General features: G+C 38.2%; 2 protein-coding genes across 5 annotated transcripts; both read right to left on the bottom strand.

Moving 5' to 3' along the window:
• Window positions 1-854: 854 nt before the first annotated feature.
• slc25a3b (solute carrier family 25 member 3b) lies at window positions 855-8,752 on the bottom strand. Of its 3 annotated transcripts, none has more exons than XM_079602767.1 (8): window positions 8,599-8,752; window positions 8,189-8,338; window positions 5,990-6,117; window positions 5,284-5,463; window positions 4,086-4,267; window positions 3,595-3,767; window positions 2,687-2,797; window positions 855-1,322 (listed from the first exon to the last, which is right to left on the bottom strand). In XM_079602767.1, exons 2-8 carry the CDS (start codon window positions 8,322-8,324, stop codon window positions 1,162-1,164), a joined length of 1,071 nt encoding a protein of 356 aa, XP_079458893.1. In that variant the 5' UTR covers window positions 8,325-8,338; window positions 8,599-8,752; the 3' UTR covers window positions 855-1,161. The 3 variants fall into 3 exon arrangements, with proteins under 3 accessions (XP_079458893.1, XP_079458894.1, XP_079458895.1); XM_079602768.1 differs by lacking the exon at window positions 5,990-6,117 and adding an exon at window positions 6,269-6,393 and having other exon boundaries at window positions 8,599-8,730; XM_079602769.1 differs by having other exon boundaries at window positions 5,990-6,393; window positions 8,599-8,667.
• Window positions 8,753-9,712: 960 nt separating this feature from the next.
• Window positions 9,713-21,250, bottom strand: tmpob (thymopoietin b). Of its 2 annotated transcripts, none has more exons than XM_079604419.1 (6): window positions 20,566-21,250; window positions 19,665-19,782; window positions 19,368-19,544; window positions 17,882-17,985; window positions 17,682-17,785; window positions 9,713-11,810 (listed from the first exon to the last, which is right to left on the bottom strand). In XM_079604419.1, the coding sequence occupies exons 1-6, from the start codon at window positions 20,803-20,805 to the stop codon at window positions 11,459-11,461; spliced, it is 1,095 nt and encodes a 364-aa protein (XP_079460545.1). In that variant the 5' UTR covers window positions 20,806-21,250; the 3' UTR covers window positions 9,713-11,458. The 2 variants fall into 2 exon arrangements, with proteins under 2 accessions (XP_079460545.1, XP_079460544.1); XM_079604418.1 differs by having other exon boundaries at window positions 17,682-17,788; window positions 20,566-21,247.
• Between the last annotated feature and the right edge of the window lie 1,158 nt (window positions 21,251-22,408).

Here is a 22,408-nt window from a genome sequence, read left to right as displayed (position 1 = left end):
TGTCATGACAATAAAACCATAATAAAAACATTTAGGATATGCTTCCAGTGTAGAGGAGCATGATTTAAAAAGAATAGATATCGTCAACCATATAGGTGTCATATTGGTGAGCATTTTATTTTAATTATTGGTTAAGTTTGGCCTTGGTTGGTTAGAAGTCAAGGGAGGTAATTTTACAAACAAACTCTTATTCTGCATACCATTTTTTTTCTTTAAATGCACAAAAATCTTGCAGGCCTACAGTCAGCAGCACATCCTTATAATAGTGTTTCTGATCTTAGCATTCCCTACAATGCTAACTCACATTAAATATCTATAAACTATTACTATAGCAATAGTATAATTCCCCTCGTGTGTCAGTTTCCATATATCAACAGTGGTGTCAATAAATAATTCAGAGGATAAAAACCAAAACTTGTGAAATACTGTAGTTAAAAGTAATTTAAGCCTATTTTCAGCATGTTCTTTGATATCTTATTTGTGTATATCAAGTAAAATTATAATAAATAAAAAAACTACTTAAGCACCTTATTTTTCCAATACAGAAGTAAGCTATTCGGTTAATGACTATATAAAAATAACATGCAGTAAACCATAAATCTATTCACACTACACTAGTAAAATTAACAATTATCATTCTGCAACACCAAGCTGCATGGCAGACTGATTTCCTACAGCTAGAATAACTGACCACTCTTAGTGCAACCTTACCGCCCCTACTGGCCATAGACAGTTACTGCAGCATGTACTGAGTTACTGTAATACCATGACATTCACACTGCTGCAGAGATTACACTAAATATGCAACCACAAAGAATTAGACAAAGAATTAGAAAAATAATCCTTAGAGAAACTACTGAGAACTCAATTTATTGATTGAACATGAAAACATGAAACAGAAGGAGACAGCACTTCTTGTGTATAATATCCAGGTAGCTCTTTATTGTACTACTGACAAAACAAATGTCAGAGGTTAAAACCAGACGGCATTCATTCAGGTCACAACCCTTTATATATACTATTTAGACATGGAACTGCCCCGTGAAGGAGAGCGGTCCCCCTTTATCGTGATGTCGGGGGTGAGTGGGGCTCAGGACAGGCTTAAATATAGAAAACAGGAGGTGAGCAGCTGTCGGAGGGGAAGGTGTGTGAGATCGCTGTCTACTCTGTGAGTCCGAGCTTCTTCTTGAGGGACTCGGGCATCTCGGGGGGAGGAGGGCGGGGCAGGCGGAAGTAGACCTTCACAGAGTCATAGATGAACCACTGCAGGGCCGTCAGGGTACCGATCATGATGATACGGGCCACCAGACCCTTCCACACACCTGAAAAACAACACGCACAAGTCAAGAGGGTGGATGGGAATTTTAAAAAGTCAATTTGGTAATTGCTCAATTGGTTTGAATAGTTTTGTCTGCTCTCCAGCGGTTCTGCCCTGGTGTTTTCCTGAGAAGGGTCAGGGCAGAGAGGATGCTGGGTAAGCAGGTAGACTGATCTCACACGCCAATGACTCAAGCACCTCCAACTGTACAGCAGTAAAGCTGCTGGGAGCCTCCGGCCCGATCCTGCTGATCCCAGAGAGAGAGCAGAACCGACCCGGAGAAACTCCCCAGAGGTGGATCTAAGGAACGTGTTGATCTGGGGTGCGTTTCCCGAAACCATCGTTTCAACGAACATTCACAAAAAGCATCGAAAAGTTGTGTGTTTGGAATGACGGATTCAGTACAATCTGTATCTTTTATTTAGGATACATACAAATGCAAGTTACGTCTTTTAGTTTGAATTAGTCCTCAGATCTCATGTCTGTAATTTATAGAAAAATATCTAGCATTAATTCAATCTCAAACGGTTTCATTAAAAGTAGTTATTACTCCGTGTGACATCATTAATAGAGACTGATCGGCTGGTGACCGGAATTGGCCGATTTTCACGTGATCGGCGACCGGCCGGTCAGTCTGACATATGCCGATTTTATGGCAGTCAAATGCACTCAGCCGGCGCATGATTAACATTGCGTAACATCAGCATCACACGAGCACACAGAACGCACATGTAGGAAACTTCGTGAATTGCGGCCGTTTCACACCGCAAGCGTCGTGTGAGCATCAGTGAAGCGCGGGTTTCGGCGCAGAGTCTATTTTTGCTGCGCTGCTCACGCTCAATTAAAGTGAAAGCACACTTGTGATGGACAAAATAAATATGATTTCACACAAAAAGTGCCCAGAATTTGCATGTCTAGTGTTTTAACAAGAACTGGAATATGCCATGTCAGACTAATATTTATAAAAAAATTACCATTTAAACTTGTTCTTATTCAGTTTGGGTAAAAGTATATGGTGTTTTCTAAAAAATAAATATAGAAAAAAATATTTCTGTGTGCTGTTAAGTGGTTAGAAAAAAATGAAATCCGAATCGGCTAAAATCGGTATCGGCAGGTCAAACTGGAGGAAAAAAAATAAATAATAATAATTTGGGCTAGAAAATTGTTATCAGTGCATCTCTAATCATTACCCAACGTGGTTGAACAAACAATTTGCGACAATATGGTTTCAGGAAACAGTCGTGACGAGCTAGTTGGCATGCTACTACGGTAGTGAAGCAGCGAGTTACGTCGCTGTTCGGGAAACTCACCCCAGGTTGCACAAGAAAGAAAAATTGTAAAACAATGAATTGAGGATAAAAGTCTCACCTTTAGGTCCCAGCTTCTTGAGCACTTGAACGGCTGTGCTTCCCTTCTCTTTGTTCAACACGGACACGACCGAGTCAGCAGGGTGAGACACGATAGCACAGAACACACCAGCTGCAAGACAAGAGCAACATGCATCACTACTACACTTCAACAACTCTGAGCTGGAACAATATTCGGCACATTTAATTAGAAAGAACTTAAAAGAAAAAAATACAGAAGTTAATGGAAATATAGAAATTAATATCAGTATTAGAAAAGTGATAAAAATAATAACAGTTACAGTTAAATAAAATAGTATAAAATTTAAATAACATTAAAAAGTAACTTAACATTAAAGTAAATTTACAATAAAATGTATAATAAATTAAGATGAATATTAACAATTAAAAATATAAAAATAACTAATACAATAAATATTAATCATAGAATCAATGAAAACTAATATATATAAAATTAAAAATAATTTAAAATGTATAATAATTATTTAAAATGAATGATAAAATACGAGCAAATTTAAATGGTAACGATTTACAATACAGTTCCCTTTATTAACATTACTTAACTACATTAGCTAACATGAACTAATAATTTAACATTTACTAATACATTAAAAATCAAAAGTTGTATCTGTTACTTTTATTTAATAGATCTGAGCAAAATGAATAACAATGAACAGCTGTATTTTATTTATTTATTAACTAACGTTAAAGATTAATAAATGTCACAAATGTATTGCTCATTGTTAGTTAACGCATTAACCGATGTTAACGACCGGAACCTTACTGTAAAGTGTTACACCATTTCATCAGATTCAGATTGTTTTATTTAGTGCCATGTTAGCATTAAAAGCTATTTTCATGGCAAAATTCAGCAAGTCCATAAATTCAATCCTCAGAAATCATCCTTACCGATGTAACCAGCAGTGAAGGTGACGACCAGCTGCTCGGATTTGGAGCATTCGCTGCGGGGTTTGGGCACCACGTGCTTGTAGAGCAGCTCAACGGTGCGCTCGAAGCAGGCGAACTTCATCATGGTGTACGGGATCTGCCTCATCCACAGAGGAACCACACCTTTGTAGAACCTGCCAGAACATTCACACCACTCAACTCTCCGGAGTCAACAAACGGGCTTGCTGGTTTATTTAAATAGTTTGTCTGCTCTCCAGCGGTTCTGCCCTGGTGTTTTCCTGAGAAGGGTCAGGGCAGAGAGGATGCTGGGTAAGCAGGTAGACTGATCTCACACGCCAATGACTCAAGCACCTCCAACTGTACAGCAGTAAAGCTGCTGGGAGCCTCCGGCCCGATCCTGCTGATCCCAGAACCGACCCGGAGAAACTCCCCAGAGGTGGATCTAAGGAACGTGTTGAGCTTTAAACTGGTTTAAAGTGCAGGATACTCACGCCCAGAGTCCTTCCTCTGCGTACATCTTAGGGGCACATTCTCTCAGGGTGTTGGCATAGCCAGGCTGAGTCTGGATACGCACTTTACACGCCTCCATAGGGGCCAGAGCCATATCTGCGAAGAACTCAGCGCTGGCAGACGCAGCCAGATACAGCGAGGTTCTCCACAAGTACGTGTTTTCCTGAGAGAGGACAGGAGGAACACATGAGCATCGCCTAACAGACTTTACAGCATACATTCAATAACGGATAACTGTGGTATGCATCAGCTACACTACATTAAAAATATTCAAGAAAAAAAAAAAAACCAACTTAAAATTAACTGATTTGTATAGGCGACTTGCATTTAAACTAAAAGGAAGGTTTTATAATAATCATAACTTTAATGACAATTATGCTTCTAAACGTTTAAACTGTGGCTGTCATAAAAACATGACGCGACTCATTTAAACATACATGTTAAATACCTGAAGAACAGGTTAAATAAGAAAAAAATGAATATGCTATAGTGCATTTATTTGGCAAAATGCTCCGCTAAGGTTAATTTGTTTTAGCTTACTAACACTGAAGCGGCGTTGATTTGGATTTCAAAATAAAATGACAGAATTTGAAAGCTGAGACTTTGTTTCAAATCAGAAGTAACAAACCACAAACAAAGCTTTGTTCATTCGTCAGCTGAAAACAGCATAGACTGAAAGATAGATTCTGGTTTAAGAATTTTTAAGATTAAAATCGAGAAATCAATATTTTTAACCCAGCCCTGGCTTCTACAATGTTTATTGGTCATTTGGTTAATTTTGTGGAGAATGACTACATGGAACATAGGTTCAAATGAATATTTATACTAATTAACAGGTAATATACCAAATTAAAACCATATCTTTTAGACATCTAAACAAATATTTCCAATGAATACAAAACTAGGACCATGCAATTAATTACATTTTAGTTTCTATTTTGCCTTCCAACAATTACAAAAATGATTGTGCCACAATTCATTCCTTTCTTCTAAACCACCTCACCTTAAAAGGCAAAACCCTACCCCTAAATTACAAGTTAATTGTCAGAATTTTACTTTAAGTTACTAATTTATAAATACTAGATCGAGCTAAAATTAATTTCTTCATTGACCCAGGCCAAATTGTTGGTAAAAAAGTTTTTGAAACATGTTTCTCAAGCATCCCATCATTCATCTCACCTCTCCTAGAAGGTCACTGTACCAGATCTTGAACACCTCGTAAAAGCCGAACTTGCAGAGCCCCTGCATGGAGTATCCGATGAAGGTGGGCGCCCAACCCTTGGCCAACCCACGCATGCCATCCTCTCGGATTGTGACGGAGAACCCATTGAAGATGCTCTTGTATTTAGCAGGATCCACCTAAACGCAGCATTTGGTTATTGCAATGAGAGTCAGAAACACCAACAGAGGAACTACACAAGGAACCGGCTGGTTATGAAGGAACACGGTTAATGGTTTCACTTCAAAAATGGTATCTACATGCTGGAACAAGATTAATAAATCAAAAAGTAAACCAAATGTTACTTGGATAACATCAGTGGCAGAGTGTCACAGATCAATTTAAAGAAATTGATTACTTCGAAATGGTAATTTAATACAAATTTTGTTCCAAAGCCGTACTACTACCCTTTTTCCACGATACTCAAAAGATCTTCAATATTTTATGGAAAAGAGCGGCTTGAACAATTGCATAATTCAAGAAAATATGGTGTTTTCTTTCATTTTATATTTTAAACTTTTTCCGCAGAATTATATTGCACCTCAAATAAAAATAAAAGTCTGATTTGTTAGCTGGTTAGCCAAATCACTTCAAAAGTGTTAGTGACCCCTTCACCACGGATGCAATCTCATTTATTTGATGAAGGGGATGGAGGCGAGTACAGACCTGGAGACGGCACTTCACCAAGTCGAGGGGCACGACGGCCGTGTGTGTAATACCACAGCTCAAGATGCCCCCAAACCCGCAGAGGGCGTAGTATTTCATCGAGCCGAACTCGCAGCTATTGCCCGTCTCTGTGACGTGGGGGAACAGGAACAACACACACACATGCTCATGCGTCACAACATGACACTTAACATGCTGATGAAGGGTTGCATTTGCACTGGGGTCAGGTCACACGGACACACTCAGGTGACTCCGGCTAACACACACGCGCACACGGACCTGCATTCGGCACTTGACCAGGTCGAGGGGCACTACAGCCGTGTGTGTGGTGCCACAGCTGACGATTCCTCCGAAGCCACAGAGGATAAGGTATTTCTGTGAGCCGAACTCACAGCTGTCTCCCTCTGAGGAGAAACACGGAATCACATTCATCTACACAAAGTCTGAGACGTTTGTTCGGGGGTTAGTGGAAAACCTCCGCGCTGGACTTTAAAGCGCTACCTTTCACCTGCCATCACACCAAGTAACATGAGCTATGCCTAATCTTTTAGGGTGCGTTCACACTTGTAGTTCGGTTCGTGTGGTCCGGACCAAAAAATAAATAAATTAAAGTCCTGGTCCGTTAGGCGTTCACATTGGCATTTTTAACACCGAACTCGAAAGCATAGGGATGTGTTCACAACCTGATTGATTAGCTCTACATATTTCACAACTAAACTTACCAAACACTCAAAACAATGCTGTGTTCTGCGATAAATGCGCTCGTTGTATGTGCGTTGCTACATATGATGGTATTTTGACCAGCTGAGAACTCGAACTAGAACCAACGGAGACGTGGTTCTGATACTGTAGGACCTGTACTGAACTGTGATGGGCAACATCACGACTATGAAGAGAAAAAAACGGGTATGCTTGAGCTTTCTGTCCATTTTAGGGTCGCATCTTGTGACATCATGTCCCGTTTGTGGTTTGTTTTCATGTCTTTGGTCGGTGTTGTGTTCATATAATCAGTCGATCCGCACAAGAGTTGGTTTGGAGGTGGAGTGAAACTCATTTTCAGTGTCTCGGTCCGTGTGTTTGGTGCACCAAGGTTCGGATGGCAGCGTTCACACTTATTCAGATGAACTGCATTAACAGAGAAATCGCACCAGGATTCATTTTAATCCAACCAAACATGCCAAGTGTGAACACCCTTAGATCCCTAGACCATCAAAAATTACCATCCTTGTGTGATATATAATTGATATATGATATATCTATACATAAAAAAATTCTGTTCTGTCTATTTTTAATCAACTATTAATCGATTCCTTTTGGACACTTGTTACAGTTTTTACGGACTACTTTTAAAGCAATAAACCTAGCTAACCTACAAAACCGTACAAAAAGTTATCTACAGTTTATGGTCGACCTCCTTATTCATTCTGGTAAAGGGATAAAAAGATTAAGCAAACCAATTAAAGCGTTTATACTAAACCTAAATATACATATAATTATTATACAAGCCTATGAGGGGAGAGGCACTGATAACATGCAAAAAAGGTATTCAAATGTACGATTAAACGATGGGCAAGATACTGAACGATACCGGACTCGGACTGAAGGCCAATCAGAATGCGCCTTGCTGAGAGCTGGAGCCAATCAGATCGCCCCTCATTGATAGTAGCGGTACACACACAGGTCATGTGCAGAATAGGACGCTTTAAATAAAGAACATCATGTCCACTGACCGGCTCAATGCCATTTTAACATTTATCATATTTACACAACGCATTAAAATGTAAAAACGTCCTCCGAAAGATTTGATACGCGTTCTCCATCTTTGTCCTTCATTGCCCTCCATGAACGCAACAAGGCCAGAAACACACAGCAAGCAGCAACTTTGAGTCACACTAAACTACACAATCTACAAATGTGATAAATGCAGTATCTAAAGCATTTAAAGGGATCTTCCTATTAATCTAAACTACAGCTCGAGAGGATCTAGTAATCACAGTACTAACTAGTATTCTAACCTTTTATTCAACGTTCAAATGGCGTTTTATATTTCCCATTCTGATCCATTTCAAGCATTAATACAATAATAAACAGAGAAGTGTAATGGGTTATGCGGTCTCTCTTATTTCAACGCCCTTTACATCTATTTAAACAGAATTGTAAGCATTGAAAACAGAGGTTTTTGGTCTCGGAGGGTCTTACCGGCCACGGCGGCTGCTGCGAGCCTGCGCTTCGGTACGGGGCTGCTCGTCTCGGGCTCAACCGTTTTCTGCAGTGAGAACAACGGGGCGCTGAAGGGGTTCCCCCGGGCCAGTGTGGTTAGTGTGCTCGGATACATGTCTGATGGTGGACCTGAATGAAGAACAAACATTGGTTAGGCAGTGAATACATTTATAAGCAGCTAAACGAGTCATCATTTGTCCTCTCATCATGTGGTTCTATGGAGAGGTCAACGGCCCTGCGCTCTTGAGGAAGACGTTGTGATGAAAATAACACTAAACTAAAGCACTTAACACGTTAAGAAGCATGTATCTGAGGAAAGCGTGAGAAGACGCTTTAATATGTGTGAGAAAACCAAGAAAAATGTGTTGTAAAGTGGGAGAAAGTCTTACTTTAGAGAAGTTGTCGCAAAATGGCGCCTCCGTCCTCTCCTCTACCGGTGCGCATAGAGACCGAGCGGTGAGTGAGAGCGCCGCAAGACTGAACCGGATAAAGGAAGTGATGCGTCACTGCAAGCCACGCCCACTACTTTACGAATCCTACTATGACGAAGTCTTGGCTCATGAATATTCATATGAAAAAATAAGCCTTTTTTCAATGCAGAAAACACACAATGTATGTACATATCAATATTAATAAACAGTGTGCTAGGAACAGTGCCAGTGATAAAAGAAAACTATTTTGCATTAATTAATAAAAAAAAAATTCAATTGTATTTGCTAATGATATTTTACTCTCCCTCTCTGTCTATATATATATGCGTGTGTGTGTACTGTGTAGGACTTCATAATACATTTCATAAGAAAATGAAAATGTTGTTTTATACAATTATTAATTTTAAATTCCACATTCATTAAAAACATATTTTCTTTACTAAATGCAATTTTTAAACACAACTGTAATGTTCAGCAAAAAATGTAAAAGCAAAAAAGCTATTAGAGCGTGTATTATTAATATGATTGACACTTGACACATTTTACTTTTTGTTTTGAGTAGTTTATCACCTTTTTACATGTCCCCCCCCCCCCCCCCCAATATAATGAAACACCAAAGATTACCTACCTGCGTTTTAGCCAATCAGACAGACCAACTGGATAACGGCACATTACATAATTAATATTCATGAGCCAAGCCTTCGCCATAGTAGGATTGGCTCGACCAGACAGGTCAGACATGAGGGGCGGGGCTTTTGCGGAGAACATTACGCAAGAGATCCCGTTCATCTCAAAGTCACCGTCTGATGTCTTTCTAGTGTATATTTGAGACACATTTATGTACATTATTCTTGTGCAACAGCTAATTATTGCAAAAATATATTTTGTACTTGTATATAATAAAAAAAATATTGATTATATGGTTTGCTAGTTGTTCCTGTGTGCAATGATGTGTCTAAAGGTCAAACCTCCTGTAAAACATTCCTGGTTTAATTGCTGGAATGTCGTGTGTGTGTGTGTGTGTCAGTCACTGAACTGACCTTGCTGTAAATATACAAGGAAGGGTCACCTCTGGAATCTCAATGGTTTTCTTTTATTTCACACCAGTTTTGTATTGAATCAAGGATAAATATTCAAATCATTCCATATGCCCAGTTTTCCACAAATAGCTGCCTAAATACAAAGTGCACATTGGACTTGTATACCATTCACTGCATTTGACACAGCAGTACAAAACTAAGATGTTAGTTAGTGGTTAGTGGAGTCGGTATATGTACATTTATTTAAAAGTAACCCACTGCATTTTAAAAAAAGTTTTTCATTTTAGAGAAGACGTTAGAAAAATATTGCAGTTAAAACGTGATTAAATTGAGTAGCAAAATATAAAAACAACAAACCCCTGCAAATTAAGATGCATCACAAATGTATTGTTTTGAATGAAATTAATATATACTCAAGTACATATGTCCAGAGGACAATAGCTTTGTTTTTAAAAATCACAGATAAGAAATGAATTCAGTTTAGTCAGATGAATCACAGACGTCTGATTACAGTCAAGAGCAGGCAAGTGTCGGCGGACTCGATTCTCATTATGGGTTTTAATATCGGCTACAATGCCACATCACATTATGAAAACATCACAAACATTTAACAAGCCACCATTACGGTACCTAAAAAAAAATAAACTGCCTCTTACCAGAAGTGAAGCGTTGTTAACTACACGAGAATTTAATATAAGATCACATTTTCTTTCAAGCTCTGGATAAAAATAAACTAATATCAATCTAAAAAGTCTAGTTCTAAAACCAGACATTATCTGAGCTGGTAGTTCAGTTAGCTTGACCATGTCAGTGCTACAAATCATTTAAACAAAAGCTACGGGATGAATCTCACGAAAACCGTCAAGCATACTATATTAGTCATATTTCACCACAAAATCAACAATATTTGTCTATTTTAAGTACACACATTGTGGCTGTACTCAAACTGAATTAAATTTATGCTAATTTTAAGTAAAAATGTCCAGACATGAATTATTAATATATAAATTAATTAAAAATAATATTATACTAATTAAAAAAAAATTGTATAACAGTATTTTTCCACTATAACAGTAACACAAATTATAATTTTTTGCACTATAATAATGAAAATGAGATTTTTCACCTTATGGTAATGACAATAAGATGTGTTTTTTTTCATTACGCAATATACATATTGATATCTTTTGATTTGTGGTGAAATATGACCAAGATATTTCCTTGTGAGATTCACCCTACTATGCAAGAACACAATTTTCTCACTCTGGTCTCATTAGCAACACTTCCTAATGTCAGATTCAGTCACGCTAAAAATAATCTTCACCAGGTTTATTCAGGATAACTTAGATATTTTTTGTTGTTGTTGTTGCAGACATTCAGCTTGAGGCTTTTTCCTTCCAGCCGTGATGTGTGTGTGAAACCGAATTGTGCTTGTGTTGGCCGCGTCTTGGCACTTGAAGGAACACGCAGGCGAGTCCTAAACTCTCGTTGTGTGATTCTGAACGGCGAATGATTCACTGCTAGCGATCATGAATGAACACTACACTTGTCTACGTCGTCTCGAATGCTACAAAAACCGTAAAATCACAAAGCAAGATCAAAACACACAGTTTAAAGACTACTTGAAACACAAGTCTATTCAGATGTGACTGCTAGGTCAAACTGCAATAACCACAATCCCCCCCCTCCCCAAACCCTGCCGATGCGTTGCTCCTTAAAGGACTAGAAAATCAGTCTGACGGTAGATGCATGCTGAAGCGACTCGGCGGATTTGCCGCTCACTTGCTGTCGCCACCTCCTGATTGGTACACCAGGTTAATGTAATTGATGATGGGTGTGATCAGATTGTCCTGGACATAGAACTGGCAGGAGTCGATCTGATCGGTGGTGACGTTCTGGAAGGCGTAGTACAGAGACGCAGCCAGTGCGATGAACACCAGAAGCTTCAGCCAGAAAGAGAACCAGCGGCGAGGAGTGGGACGAGCGGCGGGTGCTGCACTGCGAACGTCTGTGACGGAGGATTTAGTCGCGGTGTAAGTGTTCTGCTGAAGGAGCGACTCCTCGGACCAGAGGTTCAGCGGCTTCACTGGACGCCCGGCCGCACCGTGGATCGGCCTCCGACATGTGGCCCTGATCGGATGGAAAACATAAATGTGGGTTCAATTAAAGCACTGATTGCATATAAACTTTTATATATACATACTAGTAGGGGTGTGCGATATTACGATTTTTGATCGTGGACGATTAAAATGTCTCCACGATCTGCTTTTGAAGAAATATCGTAGGATCGTCCATTTTATCAGTTTGCATTTCTGGCGCCTCCGTCTCAACATACTGTACAGCACGACGTATATCCACGTGAAATGCAGAGGAACGGGACACTGTAGTTCATAAAAATTAATTATTTGCATGTGCTTTAAAGCCTTGCCGGTTAAACATGCCATTCGCTGCTGATGCGCTGTTCTAACGAGCGCTTTTCTGAGCGCAATAGACCCGACGCGCACATGCACTAAAAGCCTGTCTAACAGCACCCGTTACTGAACTAAGTTATCTTATTGCGCTAATACTGTCAAATACACACAAGGTTTACATAAACAAAGTTGGTTATGTCTAAAGTGAAAGAACAATAGAAAAAATGACGAAAAAATCTGCCTTGTCAAATGCGTGTAGACTCGTTGCGCGCAGATCTTAAAGTGACAGTAGCCCTAATAGTAAACATGCATCCGCTTGTCCTTAAAGGGACAGTTACCCAAAAATAAAAATTCTGTCATTATTTACTCACTCTCTAATGTTGTTCCAAACCTGTATTAATTTATTTCTTGTGCTGAACACAAAAGAAGATATTTTGAGGAGTGTGGCTAACGGTTGCTGGTCCCCATTGATTACCATAGTAGGAAAAAACTATTATGGAAGTCACTGGGGTACATCAACTGTTTGTTTACCCACATTCCTCCAAATAACTTTTATTTTCAACAGAAGAGGGAGACTTATTCGGGTTTAAAGCGGCTTGAGAGAATTTAATTTTTTGGGAGAACTATCCCTGTTAATAAAACAACAAAATACAAAGAGCATCTCACTCACTCTTGACTGAGAACTTTAATAGTAGCTTTAATAAGAATCAATGTAAAATTTATATAGTGAAGTCGATGTTGTGTTTTATTTTCATATTTGTTCATTTAATTACTTTCTTCAATGCTGTTAAATACACCTGTAGCTGAAAAAATAAAGCACTGTTTTTTTTTATTTGTATATTAAGTTGTGTATGTGTATCTTTGTTCTTAATTTTTAATAACAAAGACAATGACAAATATTTTTTATCTTCGCCACTTTGGCCTAAATGTCTGCCATTCTTTTTTATTTTATATGTTGTTACCTAAGGCTTTGTTTTTAAAATAGGGACATTAGTTTGGCTGTGATGCTCAGTCACTTGCAAAATAGTAAAACCAACATGAAAAGGAATCGTGATAAAATCGTGAATCGTGATTTTCCTGAAAAAAATCGTGATATGATATTTTTGCCATATCGCCCACCCCTACATACTAGTGTCGTCAAAGTACCGGTACCGAAAATGTGACGGTACCAGCATTTCTGTAGTACTGGGTACACACACACACACACACACACACACACACACACACTGAAGCACGAGTGACGCTCGCGCTGTTTTCAGTCTCTGCTGCCTCACGATATGATGAAATTCATCTCCAGAGCCACTCTGAGTCACTTCATGAGCATTTTACCATTTCATTTGAGAAAAACTGTCATCATATCATACACACACACACACACACACACAGAAACTCAAAGGTCTTCACGGCAACCCATCAAAATAAAAGTTTGGTATAACTTGAAAAAATTTACAGAAATAATTAAATTAGGCTACTGTACAGTAGATTTAGCTACGTCTCCATGTATTAAAAACGCTACTAGTAATAATAATAATAATAATAAGTGTATAGAAGGTTGCTTATTTTTCACTTGATTTTTTTTATAAGCAATATTTCTCAATATTTACGTTTTACAGCATGTAACCTTAAATGGCAGTGCTTATATGTATTATTTACTTATGATTACCGTCATAAATAATAAAGTAATTGAATAAAAAAAGTTTTTTTTCAAATAGTTAAATAAAATAGAAAAATAGTTCCAATAGATTTTGCTGTGCCGAAATTGGTACAGAGAAGAGAACCGTAAAATATTAATAGAATTGGTACAGACTACTGGAATTTTGGTACCGTGACATCCCGAATACATACATACCGTATTTTCCGGACTATAAGTCACACTTTTTTTCATAGGTTTGCTGGTCCTGCGACTTATAGTCAGGTGCGACTTATATATCAAAATTACTTCATACTGACTGAGATGAACCAAGAGAAAGCATTACCGTCTACAGCCGAGAGAGGGCGCTCTAGTTAGCGGAGTTGTTCAGAAGCGACACCGAGGAAGAACTCAATGTATTCAGTGTTGTGGAATGAGATCGGGAGCTTGGTGAACTTGCTTACCGGTAACTTGTTGGACTCGCTGGCTTATGTTAATTTAGCCTATTCAGCGTCCCAGGTATATGTTCTTTATGCTATTGTGTAGGGTTTCCCGCAGAAAATGTGTTAGTTAAGATGTACCTTAACTTTGTGTAACTTAGCTTAACTTTGTGTTAGCCTAATGTGTCGCCACCATAAACATCAGCATAAATGCTCCTGATAAATGATTTGTTATTAAAGTCGGCATGAAATCAAATTTGACAAATCTTCTTTTTATATGTAATATTGTAGTGTTTATTATAAATGATTTATCTGTGCACTTAATTATTTTAAAAAAATTCATCTACCCTTAATAATCTTCAAATCAAATACATTACCCTTCCCTCCCCCCTTGAAACGACCTCTCTTCTCTTTCGGTCACGTGCCGTGGCGAAAGGGTGCGGCCAGAGCCGATGAGGGTGCGGCTATCGTGTCTGTCTCGTTAAATATAAATATGGGCTGATTCCTGCCTGAAAATTTAGCCGCTCGTCCTCGTTCTCGTCGCCGGGCTCCTCAATAAAAAAATCCTTTATGGGAGGGTGACAGTGGGGAGTCCGGTGGAGAGAAATCCTCCACAACTGAATGTAAACTGGCATTCAAATCTGCCTCCATTTTGTTTGCAACGCCCAACCTCCAACGATCCAATCAATTCCCGAAGGACGAAATCAAGCCCCGCCCTACATTTTTTTCTAATTTCAGAAGCCGTTTCACTCGGATATACGTCACAACAAGGACAAAATTATAATCTCAACTTCCGTTTCATGCCGACTTTAAAGCATTAACATCACAAACCACTGTTAATTTAACATAAAAGCAAGCAGGCTGCGTGCATGGTTTGCCAAAAGTGTGCTCCCTTAATAATTCCTAAAAGCTGACATGAGTTCATCGCAATCTCATACATCAGTTATTATCAATGAAGCTGACTGCATAATGAATCTTTCATAATATCTTTTATAATCAGAGGATTTGCCAGCATGCAGAATTTAGCACTGAACAAAAAGTCCGTTTTGAGCCGTGAAGGGGATTCTATCTTAAATGCTTCTGATTGGCCATTGCGTTCCAGAAATCAACACACATGTCTGTGATTGGCTACATCGCTCAACGCTGCAAACATGTTACAAATAGAAACTCTGGCCTGTAAATCATTTCTATTTTGTTTTACTTTTTGTAATTTACTTTTTGTTGTACTTTTTGTAATTCTTGTTGCTTTTCTGCAACAGATGAATAGCAATTTATTTGTTTTTATATGTTTTATCCATAGATATTTCTATTTAATCGTTTTATTCTCCCGCAGCCCGCACACAGTGAGTGCATTACCGCCTGCGATCGCACTCGGCCATTAAATCTAGTTCTACGCCGTCACGGGCTCGGCCCGAGTATACCGGCGGGCAATATCGGGCTCGGCAGAGAATCTATAAACAGGACAGAGTAACACGGCGGATATCGCTCATATACATTTTTTTGACGACGTAGTTAAGGTGGCAGCCGTGTGTTGCTTAAGCGGCCGCCTTAGTTCCAAAGTGCTGCGAGAAACCGTGTGTTACGTTAACATGCCGGACACCTATTCAGCCAGTTGTTCTGTGTGCTATTGTGGAGCTGAATAACTTGCCTTTCCAGATTAAATGTCTGTTCTTGGTCTTGGATTTTGTGAAATAAATTTCTAAATAAATGCTACATATAGTCCAGTGTGACTTATATATCTTTTTTCCCTCTTCATGACGCATTTTTTGACTGATGCGACTTATACTCCGGAGCGACTTATAGTCCGGAAAATACGGTATTTATATATATATATAAATATAGAAAAAAGTACAAAGTATAAACAAGTCACATATAATCAAACATGTCAGGGGTATATAGACAGAAAGTTAATTAAGTTAGTTAATTAAAGCAATAAGGGGATTATTGCTTTTATAAAACGGTTACTCCATAAAAATATTAATTTTATTAACAAAATAAACACCAGCAACAAAAAATATAACATTATAACACATTTATTCCTCCACCTAGCAATGTAGTCCCAAAGAGGTTGCTAAGCAACACATGCAGCAACAAAGAATCACAAACGGCAGTTGCGCAGTAATACTAATGTAATGCAGTCACAGGTGTGTGTGTGTGTTGAGTAATTTACAACGGCTTCGAACGCGACTCAACCAATCAGAATCAAGGACTGGAACTATCCGTTTTATATTACTTATTTGAGTATTGTATTATTTAAGTACAATGTAACCACATCACCTTAAAATAAAGTGTAATTAATTTTACTATATCCAGTTAAAATTAGGGCTGGGCGATATGGCTGAAAAAAGTGTTTCATATCGGTCGATATCGATAATTATTGATTTTTTTTATTGCCTATTTAAAATAAGGACCAGGAGAAAAATATATTACATTTAAAAAATATATATATTTGAAACGTAACCTTCCTCTGATTATAATCCCCTCAGTTATAAAGGCATAAATGTCAACACAACCATGGCTGTGCTCCAAAGAGTGAGCGGCTAAGGTGGTAAAACAAGTTTGTGGTATTACCAGTCGGGGACGACAGTCTTGCATAATTTGCAGACGACCAGCGCCACGTTGCGCAATGCCTCGTATTTAAAATTCTAACACATTATTCTCTATGAGTGTACACCATAGACTGTAAAAGGTGTACACACACCGCCATTCAGCGTCGGTCCGCGGCGCCCAGAAACAGCTCAGGAGCGTGTTCAAAATCCTGCCGCGCCACAGAGCGCCATTTACATAGTTTAATATGAAATTTTAATTTATTTGTCTCAAATTAACAAAATGTATACTGACTTCACCCTGTGCTATTTAGCTTTACATTCATTTACAGAAATCAGCTGCTTGAATGAAAATTTAATTGCTGATGTTATCTGATTTTCAGGTGATATTCTCAATTCATTCAGTTAACGGACGCTCTGACGTAAAGTGTTCTGACTGCAGACTTAGCAACGATTGTATTTAATTGTAGTATAGTACAATCATAACATAGTACATATATTATCTTAATTCCATAATGTCCTTAAACATAACAATATTGCTGGCCATAAACTGAGAAAGTGCGCGTCCGGAGTGCGATACCTCGAGTTGTTCGCGCTTCTCGTCTGGTGTGCGACACCCTTTAGCGTGTCACTCCCTATGGTCATTCCCTACGTTGCTAGGTTACCAGAGAGTGAGTGCCTTTGTTCATGCAACCAAACTTGCTATGCAACCTCTGGTTTCTTCCGAGGAAGAAGAAAATAAAAATGCATTGAACTTTATATCGAACTCATTTTTTATTGATATCGATTACGTGTCTATCGCGATACATATCGTTATCGTTTTATCGCCCAGCCCTAGTTAAAATAAATTAAAATAAGAAATATTGCCTTGGCAACTAGATAAAATAAAATGTTTCAGTTAAAATTTATTTTATTAGTAACAAAAATGTTACTATAAACCTCCTTCCCTCAGGATGACACATCTTCACACTCACATTATTCCGGTTGGTGTGGCAGGTTCATTGGGGAAGATTTCCTTCAGAATATCTCCTCCGTCCACGGATGCTTCCTCAATGGCTGATGCCGTCTCCTCCACCACCTGCTGAAGAGAAGAAAACTCGAATAGTAAGAGATTTTGCACCAAAATCCGAGGCCTGATGACTCTATTGTGATGCTAACTGTATTTTTCCTTTACTTTAGAGCGCTGCCTGCTGCTGGTCCTGGTGGTGACTGGAGTCTTTCCTCTGCTCCGGACCGGCTTCGTCACTACAGGAACCGGCTCAGGTACTGGATCAACTTCTGACAATCAAATGCAAAGCAAAATTGGTGAAAAGGAGACTTAATATGACCATAAATATTTAACTTTAACACCATGTCCTAACTACGCATGATAAAAGGCGTCTTTTCCATGTTAATCAGACTTTTGTCCTAACCAGCCGTGACGGCGACACGTGACGACTCTATTTTATAAACGGTTTCTATTTTTCTGTGGCGTCGCGCTGGCATAACAAACACAAAGTGTGCCAATGATAATCTCAGGCACTGTTTATGTGCTTTATTTAATGTTAAAAGCGTGTCATGTGACTTTTAATATCATTTAGTGCTCCCAGCTTTGTAGCTGTAAAACCAACAATGGATAATTCACCTCAGATCTTGAAATTAAACAAATGGAAACAAGAACGTTCAAACTGTGAACAAACAAGTGTATTATTTGACAAATATGTTTTAGTAACTCAGTGGCCTATGTATTTGAATAATATTTAAATGGTGTAATATTTGTGAATTTGATTATGTAGCTACTTATCAATTTTCTTGCGATTGCTGTCAAGATTACTCTCTGGTGCCGTGCGCTCGCCACGAGACTCCGCACATAAGCTGTTCTGATTGGCTGTGGGTTTTGATTGATTTTTACGCATCTCGCAGTCGCGTCGCTTCTAGTGTGGACAGACACATTATTTGACGCTGAATCTTATCGCATCGCGTCTGGTTAGGACACGGTGCAAGCCTTCAATTGCCACAAGTAAATGTTTATGTTTGATAAAGAAAAAGTGCTTGTCTGGATGGAGTTGACAGATTTCACTGAAAATAGCGTAGTGTATGATGAGCACAGACTCTAGTTATTTAGCTTCAGACTCTTATTCAGTCCAGTTGATGAGCTCAAACATGTTTGATATTTTAAACCGATTTTAGAACACATTTTGTTTCCATTTGTCACGCAACGAGACGCATGTTTCTGCATTAATATGATGTGTTCTGAATGACTTGAAAGTGTGATCCTTAGTCATTTAGTGTACGATGCCAGGTTTTTCCTCTTCAACCATTTATAAAGTAAGCAATTAAGGACAAGGATAAACTTTATTTGTTCCCGTAGGGAAATTTATCTTGGGCAAAGTGCTACAATATTGCTCTGACCATACAATACAATAACAACAAAACAAACAACACAGTTAAAAAAAAAAGAAAAAGAAAAAAAAGAGTAAATTGTATGATGTTTAGCGCTTTAAAATCTGTTCAGGTTTTTAAAATCAGTAGCTGATATACTTGAACGTGCACATATGCAGACTAGAGTGCGGATCGGGCCGAATTTTTTAATTAACCTGTCGGGCTCGGGTCGGGTATCCATCCTCTAAATAACAAACGACTGGATATTTGGATACTTGACTTGATTATGCCTGCTTTACCTTCTTCTTTGTCGCTGTACTGATCTTCAGCTGAACGCGTGTTGCCGTTCTGGTTTCCGTCTGCTTTGATGGTGACGGCCTCTGGGATTGTGGTCTCGGGTTCAGGAAGGATGTTCTCCAGCGGCGGATGCTCCAGGAACTGCTGGAGTTTCATCTCATACACCTTACGTGTAGTTGCTGAGATGCAGAATCAGAAATATGAGAATACAATGCAAACTTACACATAATATAGGTCATTCATATTGGGCGATTAATATTCACAAACACAATCAGGCTGTGGAAAAACTTAATACTAACCAACAATTGGTCCTGTATTGACTCCATACTTCAGAAGCTGAACCTTTAACTCTTCATCAGTCAATCCCAAAAAGTCGTTCTCCTCAGCCCGAACTCTGTCTGTCTTTCTTGTGGCTTTCTGACATCAGAAGAAAAATACATGTCATTGTTTTATTTGTACCTACATCATAGTTTACAGGAGAAACTTGAAAAATTAGAATAAATCGTGCAAAATTTAATTTATTTCAGTAATTCAACTTAAAGGGTGAAACTAATATATTATATAGACTCATTACATGCAAAGTGAGATATTTCAAGCCTTTATTTGTTATAATTTTGATGATTATGGCTTACAGCTTATGAAAACCTTTACACAATATTCTAATTTTGAATTTGGGGTTTTCATATTAAATATTTTAATGAGACAAATAAAACAGTTTAAAAAATGCTTAATGCATATTTTATTGTGACAACCAGCATTTGTAAAATCTCTAATTATTAGCATGATCATAATTTTAATTATATATATGATTTAGGGCTGTGAAACGATTAATCTCATCCAAATTAAAAGTTTGTGTTTACATAATATGTGTGTTTATTTTGAATATATAAATACACACATGAATTGTGCATTTAAGAAATATGTGCGTGTATATACTGTATATAGACTTAATGTATAGATCATGTATTTTTAATATAAATATAAACATTTTATATAAAAATAACACATCTTTCTTAAATATATTACATGTGTGTGCATGTATACAAAATAATTATACACAGTACACACACATACATTATGTAAACAAAAACATATAATGATTCCCATCTGCTCCAGCATCCATCATAATTATGAACAAGCATGCTAATCGGTGTTAATGCATGCTTTTGCTTTTCATAAGACTAATGTTTGAGCTCTCACCCTCCCCGAGCGGCTTCTGTCGGACACCAGCGGCGCTGTCATCTCCTCATCACTGGAGAAAGTGTCCTGAGCGGGAGGAGAGGGGCTCTTCTTGTTGAGCACGGTCAGGTTCTTCAGATACAGCTGAACATAGACGTCTTTCTTGCTGTCAGCGCTCGGTAGAGGAACATTATTGGCCAGTAACTCAATCTTCAGTTTCTCTTTAGTGAGCAGCGCGGGATCTTCGTGAAATTGCGCCATGCTTATTATCTTTACCAGAGTACAGTATGAAACACGGGTTTTACTTACAAAATGCAAGTGTAATTACTTATTTTCCTGTTTTAAACGTGAAGCGGTAACTTGTGTAACGCCCCCGAACGAGAATAAATGAAAGTAAAAGATGCCTCGCGCTGACAACCGTCAAACCGGCTCGCGCCTTCCGTTTGAATGTCCTCCTAGGGGTTTTACGACAAACACAGCTGTCTGTTACATCCAAAAATTTATTTTTTTGGAAGTTTGAACATCGAATCTTGTGTGTAAATAAAAACAACTCTGCTAAAATACGCAATTACGCGGTTTTGCGAAGGCGGGTAAAAGTAGAAATAGCTCGACGGCTATCGTGCGCGCGCGCCTCAGAACTGGCACAGTAGAACAAAGCTCAACGCTCATTGGTCGAATGGGTTAAGTAAGACGTTTTCCTATTGGTCGACGCGGAAGAGTGACAGACGCTGGTCCAAAACAAAGAGGCCGACACAGCGACAGCTGCAGCATATGGTCCGTCTGCAACACACACTTGCATTTACAGCAGGTTTCTTTACAATAAACTGTGGAAAAACTCGGTTGAAAGACCTGTAAAAAAATAAGACTGAAACATTATTATGAGTTTAGTTCAACAGAAAACGTAGGTGGGGATTGTGTTTCATAATAAAAGACTAATACAAAGTGGGGGAGGGGTATCTTAAAAATACCATGGCACATGAATATGGTCATTATTCAGATTTACTGTTAAAAAGTCATGGTATTAAATGGTATTTTGTAAGCATGGAGGAGTGTAAACCCTATAAAGCCTACAGTATTGTGTTTCTAAGACCTGAAAATGATCAAAATTATATAAACTCTGCTGAAAAGTTTTCCTCTGATTGATAGTTGACACTCTTTTTAGCTATAAAAAGGGCTTAGTATTTTTTTCAGTAGTTCATCTCGTGTCTTTTTGCTGTGAAATCTTTAATGTTTTTTATTGAATACCAATGCGTTTGTTATATTTTCCCTTAAAAACATTCAAACGTTAGACTAAAACTGTACATGGTAAGACTAAATCATGTAGGAAGATTAACTCAATATAGAGGAATTACAGCATAACATCTTACCTAAAGATGGCAGCATAAGCCTTCTTAGACCAGGCTCTACAGTAACAGGACAGACACATAAGGTCAAATGAACCGTATTTAGCAGCAAATCCGGTACAAATCTGGTCTTGTGGTATGTATGACACGCATGGAGAAGTACAAAATATACAGCACTGTAAAGTACACACAGATTAAATGCACATGTGAAGCCAGTAATAGTCTTAAGTCTAACATCTTAAATTCAAGATGAAATCAAAATTTATCGTATTTACTTTCTTATAAGCGAACACTGCACATTATACTCTAAAGAAAAATCTTCTTTTTTTTTTGTCAAAGCGCTTGCTCTGCATTTAAAATAATGTTCCTTTTCAGCTGACCAAGCCTTTAAAAAAGATGCAATCACTTCATAATGGATAAAATCACCATATATTTTTTGTCATTTAATCTTTAATTGATTATCTATTCACACTAGACATGTTTGGTTGGATTAAAACGAATCCTGGTGCGATTGCTCTGTT

The sequence above is a fragment of the Phoxinus phoxinus genome (genome assembly GCF_949152265.1).
Source record: "Phoxinus phoxinus genome assembly, chromosome: 25".
NCBI classification, from domain to species: Eukaryota; Metazoa; Chordata; class Actinopteri; order Cypriniformes; family Leuciscidae; genus Phoxinus; species Phoxinus phoxinus.
Note: the sequence above shows the minus strand (reverse complement) of the source record. Positions and strands in the feature narration are given on the sequence as shown.